The following is a 20,445-nucleotide window of genomic DNA, read 5'->3' on the forward strand; positions in this document are numbered from 1 at the left end:
CTATGGAACATACAGCAGTACTTGCACATGCAATCAATAAAGATTTATTTCTGGGAGTTGGGGTGGCGGGTGTTTTGTCGCGATGCGGCAACAACAGCTGTTGCAGCGCCAGACGACCCCCCGAAAAAGCAAAAAACGAACAGCAGCCAGACGCCGGCAACGGGGACCCCATCTCATCACCCTCGTACGGGTACACCACCCGTTTCGAGAAGCAATCAATGCACTTCTGGCCATGTGCCAAGATTCTCTTCCGAAAACCCGGAGAGCCATCGGAAAGAGCGGAGCCAGAGGTGTATAAGAGCTGGTTTTGGCGTGGTTCGTTTCGTTTCGGTTGAAAAGTTAAAGACAAATTAAAGTTCAACTCGTGTTGTTTCCAACTCCTCGAAACTCTAACTATTTGGGTTTTATTGGGGGAAGTTTGGCGAAAAGAAACTACAGAAAAGTTTTGGAACTAATGTTAACATAGTTTTCCTAAATTCATGTTGTTAACAGAGTAAATATGTTTAAAAACTAGATTTTAAGTTTTTTTACAAGAATATATTTTAAGCAATATTAAATAATTCGTATAATGTACATAACATAATAAGCAATATAATACTCAGTAAAATATTCGTAATCTTTTTTTTAAGCAAATAAATTATTTATATATTTATTGTTATTATTTACAATGCTTTGAAATCGTATAACTTAAGTTCTAAGAATAATAATAATAATTTAAAACATGGCATACTCATTTATTAAAATGTTAATCATGGATGATCAGAAAATTATTGTTTGCAGTCGTAAAAAGTAAAAAAATATATTTCTTTTACAAGATACTGTAATGTATCTCCCAGTCTCCCCGGAGTATCTTTGGATCTTTGAAGTGCAGACTTTTCGAGTTCGCCGCGTCACTCGTTTGCCCAAGCACCCACACCGGCGCACTCTCACGCACACACTCGCGCCCGCAGCCGTGTCGCCGTGTGGCAACAACAACAGTGAGCAAGGTGCGCTTAGCACTCGCTCTTCCGAATCTTCGCCAGTTGACTTCTGGCTCTCGTGCAAAGCGCAACGTTCAGCGGACACAGCGCCCAGAGTATCGTATTCGTATTCGTATTCGCACTCGTATTCGTATTCCTATTCGTATTCGCAGCGGTGTGAGTGCGCCCGAGTGAGTGTGAGTGAGTGTATGCGATGCAATGGTTTTCAGCTATTCGAGGCGCAAAAGTGCAGTATTTACTATTTGACACACGCAGATGAATCACTCGCCCATTAGAATCCCCGAGATAGCTTCCATTTCCCCCTGTATCTGGGGGAACTACTACATATCCCTAACTCAAAACCCCATATACTAGGCAAACCCGTGTAACCCTGCCTTAAAAATCGCTTCGGTGATTTACTTCTGTGTAGTTGTGTGGGTGCCGTGCATAATATACATAAAATTTAAACAAATAAGGCCGCTAAAAGATCGTAAACTCGAGATGCCAGTGCTAAAGTGAAACTTCTTTGTACACACAACACAGGCCGTTAATTGCCAGCGCCATTCTTTCAGAGCCCAGTTTATGAAGCGAATTCGTGTGTGTTTTGTCAAGTATCTGAGTGCCCGTATGTTTTTGTTAACAGTTTAAAGCTTTCGGTTATCGTTTTTTATGGCTTATTCGTTGTCAGTTTATCTCAGCCAATGAGCTCAATTTAATAACTGCCCTCGGGCCTTGTGATCAGCAGCTCTTGAACTAAGGCCGCGACCCTTTCCCTTTAGAGACCACAGAGTCTGGGCACAGTTTTCATGGTGATAAAGCAATTAGATAGCTTATTATAGGCTGTTGAGGCTCGGGTTCTTTTTACGAACTATATTGAACAGCTAAATTGGCCTGGCATTGTGGGCCTGAAAGTTTCCACTAGCCATTGGTAGGGGCACAGAAACCAAAATAAACGGAACCCTTTCACTTTAAAGTCCACAGAACCCCAGAGATCGACGAAAACGAGTTTCGCCAAAGAGCAAAAAGCCGAGCGGCCATATTCCACATCCCAAACCGCATATCGAGTAACTGAATAGCCGAATAGCCGAGCAATAAAGTGTTACTTGGCACATCCGACAACCAACCAAGGCAGCATCCAACTAGCTCCGTTGCACTGGCCTATATTCAAAATAGATCAGAGATCGACTCGGCGAAGGCAGCTGCACCGAGAGGCTGGCGGGGATCGGCGGCGACCGGGGAGCTGCGGAGATCGCCATGCGAGAAGAGCAGTACGAAACTAGTTTCCCATTTGCGCGCTTATGCTAAGTAATAATAATAAATAAGCGCAGTAGTCTCTTGTGCGCCGCTCGAGAAGTGACCTAAAAATACTGGTTTCGAGTGCGGTTTCGGCGTGAGAACGTGCAGCACAGCTATATAGTTATAGTTGCAGTGTAGCCAAGCCACCACCGATGGCCACCACAGCCGCCGGAGCAGCAGGAGCCACCGCCGTGGTGGTGAAGCGCCCAGGCCCGCCAGTTCCACCCAGGCCCAAAGCCAGTGGCGCAGCAGGGGCAGGAGCAGGAGCAGCTGGAGCTCCTCCCATCATCCAAAAGAAGCCCACCTTTGTGAGCCAGCTGAGCGCGGTGGGTCGCACCCTGGTCTACAAGTCGCCCAGCGTGAACCTGCCCAAGAAACAGGCCCAGACCCAGACGCCCACCACGGCGGTGCCCACTCCGCCGGTGAAGCCACTGAAGCTGCGCAAGGCACCCGATGTGCCCACGGCCAAGCCCAGGGAGGCCACCTCCATCTCCTCCACGGTGGTGACCGTCAATCGGCATAACTCCATCAGCGTGATTGGGGGTTCGCCGCAGACCACGCCGCGCAAGGAGACGCGCCTGAGCCTAGGCAAGGTGGACTTCGAGAGGTCGGGGCTCCACCTCCAGCCGGCCAGTCAGCCCCTGCCCAGACCCAGGAAAATAGTCCAGTTGCCCGTGGCCACGCTGGATGTGGAGGACATACCAGTGGCGCCTAGTAACCCATCCACCGGGCTCTTTAGGCGATCCAAGACCACCCTGGACGGCTGCCAGAAGGAGCAGGCAGGAGCCTCGCCCCATAATGGAGGATTCCTCTCCGGCCGTACAGTGGAGATCAAGAACAATCTGAAGAACGCCGCCGAGCGCCTCTTCTCGGAGATCATCATAAACCAGAGCCAGAAGCAGGCAGCCACCGACACCACCATCATAACCAAGCACGAGGCCCTGAAACAGGAGGCGGAGCCTGTCCTGACCATCCAGTCCTCGGGTAACTGCATGAGGATCAATGTGAACGGGGGATCGACCCAAGCGAGCTCCATGAAGAGTTCGATCAGCGTGGGCAACACGCCCCAGAAGAAGCAGGCCTTCCACGAGATGCTCATCTCGGAGCTGGCGGCCATGAGGAACAAGTCCTGCTCCCTGGAGCAGCTGCCCACCACCAAGACCCCTCTTACGCCCCCGACCACTTCCACGCCCAAGAGTGTGGCACCACGCAGGCGCTTCAACTCCATCGACATAGATGATGCGGACACCGAAGATGTGGACGCGGACAATGTGGAGGATGCAGATGGCGATGTGGACGAGGAGGATACCCTGACCTTCGCCGTGAATAACACCCTGAAGGAGAGCATTGGCAAGGAGGGTGTGTCCTCGAGGAAGCGCTGCCCCTCGGGCTGCTCCACGGACTCCTCGCCCTACGGAACCGAGAGATCCCAACGCATCCGCACCTCGGATTGGATCGAGGTGGGCGACAATGGCACCGCCGTCACCCTGACCAGTTGCCACATCAGCCTCGAGGACTCTGGCATGGAGGATGAGGAGCGGCTGGACGACATGTCCTCGGGCGTGGGCGACAGCTGGGACAGCGTTAAGGAGGCGGAAACCGAGAAGCGTTCCCGCAACGGAAAACGGTGAGTTATCAAAGGGGCTTACTAGAATAACTTTTCTAAAATGATCTTTACCACGACATATTTTTAAAGATCTTTAATCTTTATATTTTATTCCACACGTGTTTTATCCTAAAGGGTATCAATTACCATTTCAAAGACATTAAGATTTCAAGACCATCTATCATCAAGTGTTTTAGTTTAGGATTAGCATAGATGCCAATCATTATGAATGGGAATGGCATAAATATTGGAGGAATGTTTATTGTTATAGCCTCTTCTTTAGTGCTAATAAATATGGGAATCTAAATTTTGGACGAAAGAAGAGAAAGACAGGGCTCATCAATGGGAGACCTACATGATGATCATTTGACGGATTGAGTTTGGAGGTCGTAACCCACACTTTATGTGATGATACGGAGAATTCACCCATCGCGATCTGATTATTGAGCCACCGCAATTATTTCACCGAGTTTCGCTGGGCTCCATTGACACGGTTTTGATCGACCGTGCGCATCCCACGGAGCGCGCATCCGAGTCTCCACCTCAGTGCGAGTCCCGAGCAGCTCTTCATCATCCGGGGGCATCTATTGTTTTTGCCAGCTCGCAGCGCACACTTTCCGAGGCAGATCTCCCACAGAAGCGGGTTTCGGCTTGGCTTACATTAATTTATCTCTGCTGACATCATTTCGAATGTGGTCTGTGTTGCATGTTGCACATTGCAAGCGGTGAGTTGCACGTTGCACGTTGCACATTGCATGTGCGAGCTTCGGGCCTGCGGATTGCGGCAAGCATTTGCGGCGGCCACTTGCGATATTAACAATTTAGGCTTACTCGTTAGTATTTTGAGCAGCCAGCCCCGAGGCAGCAGAATCGAAGTGGCCAAAACCCGTTTCGGAGGCGCTCTTTTACGACTCGAAATGTTCGGTTTTAGCGGCTATACACAATGGGCCTGTGCTTATATTAACATATGAATAAAATACTTGTGTATATTGCGGTACGTGTTTGTCGCCGCGAAAAGTGATTATCGTGACTCACAGAGCTTGGCATTTGCGCCATCGCACACACGACCAAGATACCTCATATATCGTGCACATATGTGTATTCCAATATTTGCTTATTCACACGAAGCGCGGCTTTCGTTGGCTTTGAGGAGCCATCAGAATTTGAGGCCGATAGAAGTCAGCTCTGGATTGGCCATAGATCACGAGCTAGTATTCTGCGATCATGTGCGTTCGCAGTTAGAAAGTTTCGATTTGGCCAGCTTTAGTGCGAGTTAGTATCTCAGATTATCTCTTACCTTATTTCCAATCCTTGAATCATGTCTAAAGATAGATTTATCACTCAGATAAAAACTGATCATTCGGTTTTGCAATGAAAAGGAACTTATATTATTCAAGTTATTCATTCGTTATGAATAAGATATGCAAAAAACCGAATGTTTTCCATGCATTGCACAATTGCATTTCAATAACAAAACGTATGTAATTGAAATTACACTGTTCGACTCTCGTTTCTCAGGCCAGCACTTAGTGCCGATAATGTATTGTAATTGTAAAGTATTTCACTCCATCTATTACTCACTCAATCAGTGCATATTTAAGCGAACGTTGTCGAGAAGTCATTTCCTTAGGCGAGATGCAACTGGCAATTGCATCTCTCAAATGCCCGAACGTGTGGATTGGCTCTTATGCATATGAGCCGATTCAGATAGATATGTATCTGCATCTACATGCACTTCCCCTGGCTGCGGCTAACTGTTGCCACGGCGGGGCAGGCGTTATAAAATAAATTCAAATTCAATCACACAGCGGAGCAATGTGCCGCACCAATCCCAGTGGCCAGTTATGGCTCCTTCGATGTCAATTTGCATAATGGTTGCCGTTATCAAGAATGGTTCACCGTTTCCTCGTTCTCCTATATACAGAGTATCTATGGAATACCTATAAAGAGGGGGAATAAAAGTCGTAAAACTTTTATCAGGCCATTTCCGTGTATTGTATTCATGGCACAAAAGCACTTCATTCACTCTTTTGGACTTTAAAGAACTTACTTTCCTCGGAAAATACAAAATCGCGCTTAATTGTCATTTGTGGGCCATTATTAAAAGCGAAATGGAATGGAATGCCCGCATGTGGTAATGTCTTGAATAACGACGACTGCAACTTGATTATTGCTTCGCATTGCCAGTTTGCCACCAATCATTTTCCACATAATTTTCTGGGAATTGCAAGGCGAACGAAAGCCAGTCACAAAATAAACTCCAGCTGGCGATTTGCATATCTCCAGAAATTCAATGTAAATGCAAGCCACAAAGGAAACTGTAGTTTTGTATGGTATCTTAGTTCGATATCGGAGATTTTCATTTATTTTGGACCAGGGGCTCTGGGTGATTAGCAGTTCAAGCGCGTAAGCTTTCTCCAAAAAGCATAAACATATTGCTGGCCAACCATCCTGGCAGCTTTGCCGTGCTTAAAGTTATAAACCTTTCTAAGGTGTGCGGCTTGATACAGATTTTACATGGGGTTTTAAGCCAATACCATAGAAACTAGGCGCAGAAACACCTTCAACTGCGATTAAAATCATGGCCGGTTCGGATTTTCGAGTCTGGGCTCTTGGTGGCTGTCAGCCACTCAGTAGTTTCGGTCTCCCAGCTGCCACAGTTGTAATTTCTGTGTGTTTGCCAAAGAAACACAAGTCAGGTTTCGAGGCTGTTACGAGTGTGAGAACCGTTAAAGTACGACAGGTGACTCGACAAGCGACTGACTGACTGGCTTTCAGGTGCGCGGGACCTGGCTCTCCAGTAGTTCTGCGTAATATGCCCCCGCCTCCGTTACTGTTTCACTGGGCTGGCAGCTAAAGACCCCAAGATGATGCGACAGATACGCGGGTTCAACTACCCCTTTGTTCTCCGGCGAGGAGAGAAAAGATACCAGGTCAATGGATCTTGGGCCTGTTCCCCCACTCTGCGATCCCCGACCTTTCGAAAAGAAACTTCTTAGCTTCTGGGAGAGATCCGCTCAGTTAGTTGTGTGATTAGCGGAGTGCCTGCCTCTTGTACCAGAAGTGAATGCCCAAATGAGTGTTACTAGTTTACAAGGTGAGGAATACGGAGCGCACCAAGAGCCAAACTTCGCCAAAAAGTGGCCAAAATACCCAGAGACACTGTAAACTTGATTTTAACGGAAAACAAACATGCGGAAAAGCAGCCTGCTGGACCTGGAAGCCAAAAGTGGATGAGGCTTGGGACGCCACTCCACTTGGTCCACGAGTGTGGGCCGGCTTGGCTTACATAAACCGAAGACTCTGGGTGCACATTGTGTGCTACAGTTTATAAACTAATGATATAATCTGGAGTTGTACAGGGTTAACGATATAATAAAGGGTTTAGCTAAGGATAGGCATATATTTCAGGGAATACTAGAGAGGTTATTGTGTAGTTTCAGTAAGCAGAAGCGAACTTGAGCATTGTAGATACAATATTTCCTAGCTACAAAAGCCCTTTCGTTCGAACAGATGCCATATGTTCCCCGCTGAGACCTCGTTTCCCGTTTGATTCGTCCCCCACTCTGAACTCGCGTTACCTTACTTTTATTTTTAATGCCAATTTTTTAGTGCCAACAACTCCACGCAGATGTCTGGTTAAAAATAGCCGGCTGAGCCGCGCTCGAGCAGCTTTGTGGACTCGTAGATCTGTATCTCAGGTGCGCGAGTATTGCCCAAGTTTCCTGTTCCGTTCGGTGGTCAAGTGGACGGATTTGCGCGCCTGCGGTTGCCAAAAGCTGCACACTGAACATTTTACTTTCACATAAGGAAATTTTTATAGCACTTGAGTTTTCAGATTAGTCTTTTTTATCTCCACGCCTGCGTATCGTAAAAATGGCTAAAAATACGGCTTCCATGGGTTTAAAATTACTTTAATAGGTTTTACGACCAGCATTTCTTTTAAAAAATGCCATTAACTATTAAATAAATTAAAAAGTGAATAGGAAAAAGGTCGTGGGAGGTTTTAAACTGATTTTTGAAAAGTTCAAGGCAAGTAAGAGTGGCTGTTTACCCTCTTTAATCCAATTTTAAGCGCCTAATAAATCTCGTAGGCCCTCTCTCACTCCAAACTGGGATAACTCGACTGCTTCAAAAGACAATTAATCATCAGAGCCCCTTTTCGTACTGTAACCCGTCTTTCTTTAATGGGTTCAATAGCGTGTCTTGCATATTTTGGTATTCTCGACAATGTCCCGCTCATATTGCGGGGCTTTCGCTTTTGGGTTTGCGGCGAACAAAGTCTCAGCAGTGGCCCTGTGCCGATATCAGCCATATGTAAGCGTATTTAGTGCCCGAACACGGGGAATCTGCATAAATTAAGCCACTCGCAGAGCCATTTGTGAGGCGGTGTAAGGTGGGCCAGGTATTGGCCGGCTTCGTTCTACTAATCAGGAAACCGAAATCAAAATTTCGCTTTTTACTCGGACTCGGAGGCGAAAGAGAAACGCGCGACTAATCGTATGCCGCAGCACACAATTTATTTGGGCAGCTAAACCGCTCTAGTCGGCGGCTCATTTGCATACGGCTCTATTGGTTATTTGTTTAGAAACTCGGCGCGGTTCGAGAAATAAAGGCTAGAAAATAGAAATTTACGGGCTCTGCGCTGAGCAGTTGCGAGGGCATTTTAAACGAAAGCGAAAACGCTGCGATATGAGTGCTTCTCCGGCTTGGCTTTCATGTTTCTTGGGAGTGGCGGTACGTGGGTAACTGGCGATGACAACTCCCCCGAAAGAGTGGCCAACAACTTCTCACTTCATTTGCACTGGACTGCGACTCCCCAGTCCTCAAGACAATGGATCAAGACAACGCTGCCTTATTAGAATGCGTGAGAAAGTTACTGTGAGAAACTGGAACCCGATTGTGCAGCGGCGCTATTAGTCTTAACCGTGCCCTCATTAAGTGGCTGGGAAACGGCCTCCCATCGCCGCGAAGAACTGACCCAGAGATCCCCCTTTTATCGCCTGCGCAACGCGACTGGAGTGCCATTTGTTTTGCCAGGTCTGGTGATATTTTTGGGTCAACTATTGGTATTATGATCACGTAGGCAGCGGCGGACTCGAGAAATCGCCTGGGCGCTAGTGCATATAGATGTATCTGTGCATCCACTGCGCTCGCATATTGTTCTGCCTGCCTGACATCCTGCAACGTGCGTGCTGCGATTCGCCACCTGCGCAATGGTCCGCATGATTTCCCCGTTCGATGCACTTCTTCTGTGGGTCACCGCCTGGCGTGGATCCGATTCTACAGACTCACCCGGTTTATATATAGCGTTCGTCGCATTCCGCACGCTCCCGATTCGCTTTGGTCTTTGCTCTCGAGAACTGAGACAAAAATACAATGAACACACGCTGTTGGGGTCCGAAATAAGACGGTTTTGACGGCTGCATCACTCGCCGTCATTTCGGGTATTTCTGAATGGGAATGGGAACGCTTCTTCTGTTATTGCCGGCTCTTCGGACTCGGGCTCGTACCGCCCTAAGGTCTCGCCGCCCGATTATTTCGTACATGATGTACTACATCGGTGCGAGCGTGTTATTTTGTTAGGTCTAAAAATATCCGGGTGTACGATGGTGACAGGGGCTCCACAGGGTGGTGCACGGCTGGGGATCGCATGGGTCTTGTACGACGATTTTACGACTGTGTTGTAGAAAACATTGTACAGGAAATCAGCTGGGGGAGTATTATAATACTCAGAACATAACAAAGGAGATCTGGGACTTAAGATCTTCAAAGATGCATTTTTGGAATACTTTTTATGGAGGTTTTCAAGACCCTTTTGCATGATACTACAAAATATCTGAAAGATAAATAAAGGTTTTAAAATGATATATAAAAGTCCTATTATGATCTTTGGAGTTGTGCATAACCTTACGTTACTTTCCCCCATTTCCTGTGCACCCTGTCATCTTATTCTTTTATTAAATCAATTTGCTCATTTCTTGTATATTTTTATTTTTGTCTCGATTCCTAATTCTCACTCGCGAGCGTTTTGTGCTCGTCGATCGCGTGGCTTTCTCTGTTTTGAGGTTCCTTGGGGCCCGCTCTCTGGGGGATTTCGATTCCGATTCCGATTTGGATTTGGGTGCTCCAACGTGGCCGAAAGTGGCAGCATTTAATTTTTAGTTGCACGCGAATTTCGCAGCGAAACAAACAATATATCCACGTCGAAACGGAACTAGGAAATCCAGATTATATGTTCATTTTTCCCATACTGTTTGTACAAATCGTAATTTGTGAGTACGCGCTGAAACGCAGACCCTTCTTTTTTTCTTTAATCACAATGTTTACGCAGCTGTGTGAATTCTTCAGATAAAAATGACAGATTAGCAAACCAAATTAGACACGCTGCGAATAGTAAAAATAATAATAATATCTTTTCCGCTGCCTTTGCTTCGCAAATAAATAAATACAAGATATACAAAGTTTTCGTGTTGATTTCTGTGTGTGTTGTCTTCAAAAATGTTGCCGCAGTGTTTTTCCAATGTGTTATTACTTCACAACATCATCGGCTATTCGAAAAGTAACAACTTGCGGATCGAATACGACATACATGTGTTTGCATTAACCGACATGTGAGACATTTCAGATAAAGCCATCACCTACGTGTTTGTATAAAATCATTTTCGTTGACCTCCAGCCTTGCCCCGCGCAGAAAATCGCTTTTCCCCTTGTTTCCAATGTGTTTTTGTGAAAATCTCATGACGTAATATCAGCTCACTAGAAATTAAAAAAGGAAATCATAATTATTATCACTTGTTGCATTCCTCGCATTGACAGTATATTCACTTTAATTAGGCATCATTAAGGTGGGAAAATAGAGCTTCAAGCAACTGCTGACAGACTCAATTCGCTTAATTTAAATAGTTTGATGTGTGGGTCGAAAATAGATGATAGGTGTTGATTATGGCCACGAATATGGCCGGTCAGCCCTACTGAAACATTATAGAACCAGCTGGTTTTTATTTAGCTAAACTACTTTTGAAAAAGGTCAATATAAAAAAGTTATAAGAGACAAGTTAGACTGCACAATAAACTGGAATTTACTTAAGGTATAATTGAAAGACCGAAATATTTTTTACTTTAAAATATCTTTTAAAATAAAGGTGCCAATAAAGTAGATTTTAAGTGTCGGAACGTCTTCTTAGTAAATAAAAAACACCATATGATCATCGATACTTTTTGATAATACTGCAAGATTAAGCTGTACCAAAAATAATGGCCATTTTTGTGGCCATTACTTGTTTACTGAAAGCCAAGAAACTTAATTTGCTAGTCTGCATTTCGACTGAATGAAGTCACTAACTAAATTACCATTGCATTGACCACGTTCTTGCGACTGTATTATGGTCTTTGATGCAACTGACTGAACTGAGTCTATAACAAATTTTTTGAACTCGTTTGCTAGCATTCTAAAAGGCATAAGTTGATGGCCTTCGTGTCTGGTTTCTTTGACGATTGGAGTTGTGCCTGCATTATGTACATAACTTTATCTTTTTCGCATACCTGTCCATGTTCTCATGTATCTGTGTACATACGAATGCCTGTGCTAATATTACAGATTGTGATTGAAATGCCATTCTTTCGAGTGCAACTTCGAGTTTAAAATGAGAATGTGCGATTCCTATCAGCTCAACCTATTACTTTGTTCCCTTTATCTGGTTTAATAAACTCTCATAGCAGCTTTTTGATAGAAAGCTGGTTTATTATCGGAAAAAGGATAGCTACGAGTATATATAGGAAGGGTCTTACTTTATCTTATCTGCTTACCTGATGATGATCGATTATACTGCCCACCTGTTGCGCTGTTCTATTAATAATAAAACACACATGTAAAAACAGTTCTTATCCACTTTGCAGCTTATGTCATAAGTCGTTTCATAGAATATAATACAAATAAGCCATAACATTGCTGTGCCTAACCAACATCTGATAATATCCCATGCTGCAAGAACCCATCACCTCATCCAGTGTTCTGTTTTCTGTGTTCCTGCGTTTTTTGTTCTGTGTTGAAACTAAGGAAATGCGTTCTTCACACTAAGGAAGCACCAGCTTTTCCAGATCCAATATGATATCTAAAAGATCCTCCTATCTTATCCCCAATGGAAACTTTGCAGCTAATGTGATAAAAAGCTTGAGGCGCCATCTCAAAAAGTCACCGAAAATGTCCGAGGATTTGGATGAGCTGTTCCTGTCGCCGATTCCGGCGCCCTCGGCTGTGGAGCTGCAGCAGTGCATCCTTTTTGGGTTCCGGCGCCGCCTTCATCCCGCCCAGATCTTCGAGGAGTGCCGCAATGCCTTCGGGCCCTTCTGCCCCAGTGCCCAGTACGTGACCAAGTGGTATCAGCGCTTTCAGGACGGATTCTTCAACATTGACGAAAAGGACGAGGATGAGGAGCTGAGGATCGGGCATGGGGAAACTCCCACAACCTGCAGTGATTACGATGACGATGAGAGTGAATTCGGTGAGGCGGCGACCGTATTACCCCTGGTCCTCAACGAAATGATCAATCGAAGGGAGGAGGAGCAGGAGGATGATGATGATGATGGTGCAGTTGAGAGTGATGATGGTCTAGATGGTCATGTGATTGGTTATTGGCAAGGTTATGGCTATTTGGGTGGCAAGCAAAGGTATAGTTGGGTTGGAAATAAATTGTATGTATTGTCTCTAAGGTCTTTACTTTATATAACTAATGCTTTACCTCTTTTATCTTCTCTTTACAGTGGAAGTTCAGTTTGCGAGCTGCCGCCGCTGCCAAAATCTCTGATTGGCTTTAATAAACTTTTGTGCTCCGACTCGGGACTCCTGAGCGATGTGGAAGGAAATAATAACAACAACGATATCAGCCAAAAACCAAACGACACTTTTGCAGGAGACATCCAGGCTCGCAATGAGCATGCCATCGATAAGTCACTGCCCTCTTCGCCGAACGGAAACACGGCGGTAACACCAATAGCAGCGAAATCCGAAGCAAAATCCCCCAGTCTATCCGCCAAAGGAAACCCCCAAGCAGTCGAGGCTGGCAGCACTCTGGATGCACAAATTGCGACGCTGCGGAAGGAAATGGTGAGATCTCATATTTTATTGTATTGTTAATCGCAATATCAACTACAATCGGTAGAGTTGAGGCCTTAAATGGGAACTTAAGACATACAAACTGGAAATAGAAAACATAAACTACGTAGATCAGCGTTTTTGTACTACGGACGTTATTTTGGTAAATACATATAAAGGGGATATATATAATTTAATTATTGTTTTCTTCGCTTATTGAAAACTATTTGGTTTTCCTGAAGAATTTTAAATAAGCTTTAAATTACACCTGATACCGAAATGTATTAAAATTCCCCAATGACTCAGTTTCGAAATAAAATATTTCAACAAATTTGCATTGGAACCATAACAGTTTAATCGCCAATTTTGTGCCGAACAACTAAAAACCGGTTCTCTGACGAACAGAGGTATTTGTATTCGAATGTTGTCACTCTCGGCCTGGAATATAACACTCTTCTTAAGGGTATTAGCTGCATTTGGAAGTGAACTTTATTGACCTGCCTTAGTAAACTATAGTTCAGCCGCCTAATAGCGAAACTTCTGCGGCTGGGGGCAAAATCTAAGAGTTGGCCAAACCTTTCACATTTAATTTTGTTCAATACATACCTATAGATATGCCATACTATTATGGCCATAAGAACCTGTTTAATACTCGCTTAGGCGTAGGTGTAAATACCCCACAAGTGAGCCTTGAGTTTAGGAGCGGCCATTTTCAGCATTGTCTCGGATCAAATCAAAACCGAAACCAAAACCGAGACCAAAAGTCTTCTGAATAAAAATGCTGACTTTTTCGTGCTGCTCCGATTTAGACGTCGATCTCTGTTGGTGGTGAACAATTGGAAATAAATACTAAATTGTGCACCATTTAAAGCATTTTGCGCAATTTGCATGTCTGCTGTTGTGCAATATGGCTTTTAAGACTTGGCGAGTCTTGGTCTTGGTCTCGAATGGAAGTATATTTGTGGGCCACATTTCCTGTGCCTAAATTATTATTATTACTATTACACGCACTTCACATGGAGTTCTATTAGCTGTTACCTTTTCTTACATCAACGCTTGGCGATTTCAGCCCAATGACACTTTAATTGGTCATTGTATTTACCCAACCACTTATTATTGTGTGTTATTTCTGCGAGGCATTTAAATTTATTCGTTGCCACAAAATCTCTGCGGCTTTGTTTATCTATCTCTACCGGGTCTTAGTCATTTTCTGGCCAGGTTGAAATGCCATTGGGCGAAGATACTCAAGACCCCGGCTGTTTAGACGCATTCAAAAGAAAACACAAATTTCTTGGCAATATAGATTTGAATCAATAGCGGAAGTGCTTTGGTTTATTTTTTAAACTAATTACTGGCTCTATGTGTTAGAGTATCGCAGCGTTGACCTATCCGAACTATCTTTTCTGGGTTTTCGCAAATGTTTCGGTTTCGGTCGGTTGATTAACGATTCAAGCTCTGATCGCTCAGTTCGGTGGGTGTGTAAGCCAGTAAGTATGGGTCCGGTGTGTGAATGTGTTTTGTCTTACTTTATTTTGTTGCTTTTGTTTTGCAATTATGTTAGTTGGCCGCTTTTGCTTTTGCTTTCGAATGCCGCACTGGGCAGAGATTGAGTGGTTAGCCTTCTCGGTGAACCCGGGTTATAGATATTGATATGCATTGTTCGCTCGCTGTGCATTTGATATGAAGCCGCTTTTACCCACTACTGGACACGAATTGAAAGTAAATATTTGCTGAAGGTCAGCGGCGGAGTTGGTTATTATTGGGTTATTAGATCAGCTTTCGATTCGGGGCACAATGAGTTTCTGACGTGCCACACATAAGGCGATTATCCAATCCACAGTTTCTTACAAGAAAAACAAACCCAAAAAAATGACATGCTAAGAAACCTAGTTGGTATTAATTAAACTCGATACAAAAGATACAAATATGTCATAGAATGTGGCCCATTTCCGCGTAATATCAGTTTACACCAGAAATAAAGATCTCTATAGCACTTTGAAGATATAAACGGTATATGTTTTACTGCTCCCCAGCTTAAAGTGCGATTATTCCTTGGCATAGTTATTATTCCCGATCTGAGAGTGCAGAAATCATAAAGCCCGAACCCTCCATATTAATAGATGATTGTCAGGCCAAATTACGCTCAATTGTTAGGCCGCCATTCCCATCGCCATCAGCGGCACCATCTCTAATGTGTACAGCGATGAAAATGAAGTAATAAACCTGGTTAATGCAATACAACGCATCGGGGAGAAGTAAAAAGCACCGGGTAGAGCGATCCGAGCCGATCCGAGCCACAATGGGAGAAAACGGGAGTACGACTAATCAGCGCATGCGCAGCCATTAAGCCAGGCAATCTGGCAACTTGGCAAGCGGGCAAGTGGGCAAGCGAGCAAGCTGGCTACAAAGCAACAAAGCGGGTCCGCTTCAGCTAATTTATGTTGCTTTGCCAGATACCTCGGTTATGGCAGCAAATTAAATTTATGAACAAAAAGCAAAAAAGCCTGAAACAGCCGAGTAAGTAAAGAGCCAGCGGACAGTTTGTGAGAAGAAATGCATCAATGCATGAAATGGATTTTTACGGCTTACATAAAATGGCCTTGACTGGGGCATTCTTTCTCCGGCTTTAAGATCGTCGGCCACCGATTAGGCCTCCAGTCTGAAGTCTCGGGGCCCCGCGTCTTGGCCAAGAAAGACCCCATTTGCGGCTAATCACACTTTTCTCACTTGTTCCACTTTATTTGGCACATGCGAACCGAGCTCAGTTTATCAGACCGCGAACATGACACGCCAACGTCTCCTCCGAGGGCTTTATAAAGATACATGTTCGTTCTGCAATCCATCTATTGCTTCATTTGCCTGCCTCTCGAGTTAATTAAATTTGTGGGAGATTTAAAGGGGTGTAGAAAAAGCCATTGGGCTGGCTTTTATTTTCCTAATTTGTTTGATAAATGGTAATTAGGAAAGAGATGGCCCAAAATGCTTACTAACTTTTACTACAGGTAATAAAATAGTTGGCAGATAACATTGTTTATAAAATGTGTTTATTTGGTAAATATTTCATCATGTCATTTCGCCCCTATAAGCTCATTTGAGTTAGTTAAAATAGCTATTTAATATAATAAAGCACGAGCCACTTCCATAAAAAGGCAAATGAATGGCAAACGCCACGACTGGAATGGGTCTATAGAAATGCACGTTTCGTTTCCCTATGCTAATTTTAAATGCAAATATCTGGAATGAACCCAAATTGATTGTGGTAAGCGGCAGCCAGACATCTGGGACTCGGATTCCCGTTTTCCCCTACGGATAAATGCTGAGATTCCCGACTCCCTGCGTTTCCTGATCTTCCGCATTTCTCGGCAAAGGTGCCGCCGTTCAGCTGCAGAGTTCGCGCTTCAGTGCAGAAATCTTTGATGTAAACTGAATGGCTTCCCGGCTAAAGATAGAACGCGCCACTATTTATCTGGCAGATCCATATGCACATGGGTGGTGTACCTATGGGCGACTATGTGTACTCTTGCAAACACAGAGGGCAGCGGCAGCCTTGTCTGGCATTTGCAGCGTTCATTGCCATTTGGCGCTGCTGCATTCAAGAGACACTTCTGGGGCTTCTGCTTGTGTCCAAGCCTCCTATTACCACGCGCCACTCAAAATGAGCTCTTCGAACAGGCCTAAGCAATTTTAGCGCAAGGAGCTTAGGGCTAATTAAATTGTCAACCAATATTGATTTGATTTTGTGACAGCGAGGGGAGAAATATTGTCTTCAGGAAGTAGAACCCATGGAAATTTAAGTCCAAACGATCAATCATCCGTATAAAGATATAGTTTATATCTTTTTACCTACAATCTTAATCATGGGATTTACTTAAGGCATACTTCCCCCACGAATTGACTCACTTTGCCAACAGTTGACCTACATTTTCCCTTAGCCCGAGCTGCACTTTCTGGTCAAGCCAACTAAGGGTATTAGCACACTTCTATTTGGATCAACTTCCCACGGCTAACCCTGCAAGTATGTTAATTTAGTGTGTTAATTCGCCACTAATTCACATTCGACCCAAGGCGACGCCCCCGCCAGATGCGGCGAAAAGGTTTTGTACAACCGGCATTAATCTGCTAAAAACTGGCACACACACTTAACTTGGCACATGGAAAACGGGGGAAAATAAAAAAACCGAACTGCAGGCAGGCAGTTTTTGCTGCAGAACACGTAGATACTTCCTCATTGTTGGGAAAGTTGGGGAAAAGCGGAAAGAAAGATGCATGGGTATTGGCTATTGAAGAAGAAACCCCAAGTGACTAATTGTTAACCGTATTCTAGACGGAAGTGAGGAAAATGGAATTTTGTGGTTTTGAGGAACCGCAGAGGGAAAGCTGCTTCGGTTGATTTATGGCTTAGAAATTGTATAAATATTTAAAAAGCATTCAAGTTTTAATTTATTGAAAAATGCAAAGTTTTCGAATGGTATTCCAACGTCTTCTTTTATTTTCGCGGACAATTCGTGGTTTTTTTACTTGATTTAACTTTAATTTGCATTCAGTCTGAATGCATTAGCAGCCAGGTGGGAGTGGGCCGAGGCGAAAACGCAGGCTTGAGCGGATTTTGTTAATACCACGAGATGCTGCGGCGGCTGCAGAAAGTTTTCTGCTTTTCTTTTCGCGCGATATTATGCCGCGATATTAATTGACAAATGAGATTTTTCCTTCCTACTCGACAGCGACAGGGGAACTTTCATTTTGACCACAAGCGTCATGTCGGCGCACAAAATACAGGCCAAGGCTTGGGAGGACACGAGTTTCTGGGATTATTCATGGCCAGCCAGACGATATGTGCTTCGGATAAGGCAATCTGAATCTGTGAGATGTAAAGTGACTACTTTGCAGTGATAAATCGGGGGGAGATACGCCCATATCGACCATAACTTTGAAAGTTAAAAATAAGTTTTAAATTAAAAATCCTGATGCATTATAAAATAGTTATGATAATCCTTTCTTGTTTATTCCAGCACGGACTGCGTCAACTAGATCTCTCGTTGCTGTCACAACTGTGGGTGCTCAACGAATCGATCCAGGAGTTCCGCGCCCTGATCGAGGACCAGGAGAACGAGGACGAGGACGACGAGGTGGAGAACGGCAACGAGCTGGACGAGGAGGGCAACAGCCGGATTTCCTCGTCCGTGGAGTCTGTGCGGTTCGAGGGCGGGGCGGATGGACGGGCGAAGCATCTGGGAACCATACCAAAGGTCATAACGACGCAGCCAAAGGTGCTGAGGGACTCGAATCTGGCCAGCAGGGATCAGAAGCCGGTGCCCCGGATGCGGAGTGCCCCCCCGCCGCCGCCACCCTCCGTTCTGCAGCTGCAGTCCTCCTCCCTGGAGCGAAAGCCACCGGCGCCGTCACGGCCCACATGATGTTACCTCTCGGACTTCCTCGCCGGAGTCAGGATGGTCATGTGCAAGGCGATCGTGAGCGACGTGCCCGCCGCCTCATCCACGTCCTCATCCCTCGGAGGAGACGGATCCCGGCTCCGAGCCCGATCCCCCCTCGGAGTCCCGGACCAGCCGCGCTGTTTGGGCAACCAAGGTGGCCTGCTCCAAGCATAGTTTTAGTTGATATAACCGATAAGTAAGGTGTACGAGCGATTTGCGAGCGAAGAACTGATCTAAATTTTGGGTGAACTATGTAGTGGCAGTTCTCGAAGTGCCCCCAAAAGAAATCCTGTTGTGAAGCCTAAATTATCTGCTGCTTACCTCAAATATAGCGAGACCCAACATACGGTGTATATGTAATTGGTAGAATTCGTAAGACCCGCCTCTGTGGTTAGGAGTCCTTTGTGATCTTCAGTTGTAAGTTTATTGTACATTTTTCTCTTTGTGGTTTGGGCTTGATGGGTTTCACCGATAACTTTTTGTTTTGTTTAATAGCCTTACTCGTTAAGCTTAGCTGTCGAAAGGATTATATGTCCTGGATCTGACTGGGTCCTGTGGTTATCATGTTACACCATGCATTTGACCAGTAACACTTGTATATATAGCGATTTCCCGGCTAGCTGCTGAACATTTTATAAACCTAACGAATGCATAAAGAATAAAATACTTGAAAGAAGCACTGTGTATATTCTTCGGTACGGGGTATAAGGCTTCAGACCAGGCCAACACCATTCACCCCTACTTGAACGCAGGGAAAATCGTATCCTGCGACCTGGCTGCTGCTATAGTTGGTATAGAAGGTGGGACAGGCCTTGACCGCGGCTCCCTTCACCTCGATGTTTACTTTGAGGCACACGTCCAGGGAAGCCAGTGAGATCGCAGGCACGCAGTATGTGGGCGGGGTCAAGGGGTTAAGGGAGAACGCGCCCACCGAAGTTCCATCCAGGGTAGCTCCCAAGTTTATGGATCCACTGGGTGCACCAATAGACAAGCTGAGGCAAACTGAAATGGATGGTTCATTAAAGTAGGTGTAAGTATATCTGAGCTACTTACGAGTACTGGTTTCGAGCATAAGGCTGACCGAAACGCTTTGGCAACAGCTGCAGGACATCTTCGCAGAGCATTGGCAACCCTGGCTCTGTGCAGCCGAGAGTGTGAGTCCTTGATCCAATCCAATTGCACCACTTAAACTGGCCATAATAGCCAGAAGACCAAGCAGGATGGCATGGGACTTAGCCATGTTAATGCCTCTAATATAGATCACCTAGTGTCCCCCAGGCAGTCAAGCAGGTTCTTTTTGTCACTCGCGTATAAATAAATTGTAATATCATTTTGCTCGATTTAATTAGTCTTTTGAAAGGGTCATTTAATTTGGTATAGCACACCATTTGGCTGTATAATGGAAGGTGCAAAAGTCATACAGCATGTAGTGAACTAAATTAAAAAACTGAAATAAACACTGTATTATTATTTCGAACCGGAGTTTTATAAATGGTTTTCACGGCAAATTAAGTAATTTAAGAATTGTCTACACTTTCACTGGCGCCCTCTACCGAAGTAGAATGAGTGTAGAGTGTTGTGTAAGTCTGCTTTTTGTCATTAAGCTAAGTAAAATTTGTCCGTATATATAAAAAATTTAACAAATAATTTAAATGATTCTATTAAAGTAACCATTAATCCAGTAATAAAACTGAATTGGCAAGTTAAAAGTGCAACTTAAGATCAATTTTAATCTATATAAACAAGTTTGCAAAGTCATTCAATCAAGTCATTTTCTATGTGCATCGAAAAGAAGCGCTGTTAGCAAATAAAATAAGGTACAAATAAGAGATATATCTAGCTCTCATTACAAAAAGGTTAATTAAATAAAAAGTACTTCTATTAAAATAAATTATCTATTGGTAACGATTGTAAGCCAAGACTTCGTTAAAGGGTTTTAAATCTGTGTTGTGAAGTATACTTTTGGGCAAAGATAATTTGCCTTTGCATTCAAGCTTAAAATAATCGTTTGGATAGAATTATTTCAAAGAAAGATAAGCCTTATAAGGAATAAAAGAA

At 44.4% G+C, this 20,445-nt stretch overlaps 2 protein-coding genes across 12 annotated transcripts; one reads left to right on the forward strand and one right to left on the reverse strand.

Moving 5' to 3' along the window:
• Positions 1-1,033: 1,033 nt before the first annotated feature.
• Positions 1,034-19,063, forward strand: LOC108025321 (uncharacterized). 11 transcript variants are annotated; one of them, XM_050888467.1, is made up of 4 exons: positions 1,034-1,166; positions 1,934-3,882; positions 12,625-12,967; positions 17,965-19,063. In XM_050888467.1, exons 2-4 carry the CDS (start codon positions 2,408-2,410, stop codon positions 18,367-18,369), a joined length of 2,223 nt encoding a protein of 740 aa, XP_050744424.1. In that variant the 5' UTR covers positions 1,034-1,166; positions 1,934-2,407; the 3' UTR covers positions 18,370-19,063. The 11 variants fall into 11 exon arrangements, with proteins under 11 accessions (XP_050744424.1, XP_016951223.1, XP_016951222.1 ...); XM_017095734.3 differs by having other exon boundaries at positions 1,034-1,160; XM_017095733.3 differs by having other exon boundaries at positions 1,034-1,156.
• Positions 19,064-19,095: 32 nt separating this feature from the next.
• On the reverse strand, positions 19,096-19,627 carry LOC108025015 (uncharacterized). Its single transcript, XM_017095271.3, has 2 exons — positions 19,441-19,627; positions 19,096-19,389 (listed from the first exon to the last, which is right to left on the reverse strand). The coding sequence occupies exons 1-2, from the start codon at positions 19,625-19,627 to the stop codon at positions 19,100-19,102; spliced, it is 477 nt and encodes a 158-aa protein (XP_016950760.1). The 3' UTR covers positions 19,096-19,099.
• Positions 19,628-20,445: the final 818 nt, after the last annotated feature.

The sequence above is a fragment of the Drosophila biarmipes genome, chromosome 3R (assembly GCF_025231255.1).
Source record: "Drosophila biarmipes strain raj3 chromosome 3R, RU_DBia_V1.1, whole genome shotgun sequence".
Lineage (NCBI taxonomy): Eukaryota > Metazoa > Arthropoda > Insecta > Diptera > Drosophilidae > Drosophila > Drosophila biarmipes.

Coding starts and splice junctions, on each gene's coding strand:
- LOC108025321 (XM_050888467.1), top strand. CDS start 2,408: ATGGCCACCACAGCCGCCGGAGCAGCAGGAGCCACCGCCGTGGTGGTG. Junction 3,883..12,624: donor CGTTCCCGCAACGGAAAACG/GTGAGTTATCAA, acceptor TTCTCTTTACAG/TGGAAGTTCAGTTTGCGAGC. Junction 12,968..17,964: donor CGACGCTGCGGAAGGAAATG/GTGAGATCTCAT, acceptor TGTTTATTCCAG/CACGGACTGCGTCAACTAGA.
- LOC108025015 (XM_017095271.3), bottom strand. CDS start 19,627: ATGGCTAAGTCCCATGCCATCCTGCTTGGTCTTCTGGCTATTATGGCC. Junction 19,390..19,440: donor TATGCTCGAAACCAGTACTC/GTAAGTAGCTCA, acceptor CATCCATTTCAG/TTTGCCTCAGCTTGTCTATT.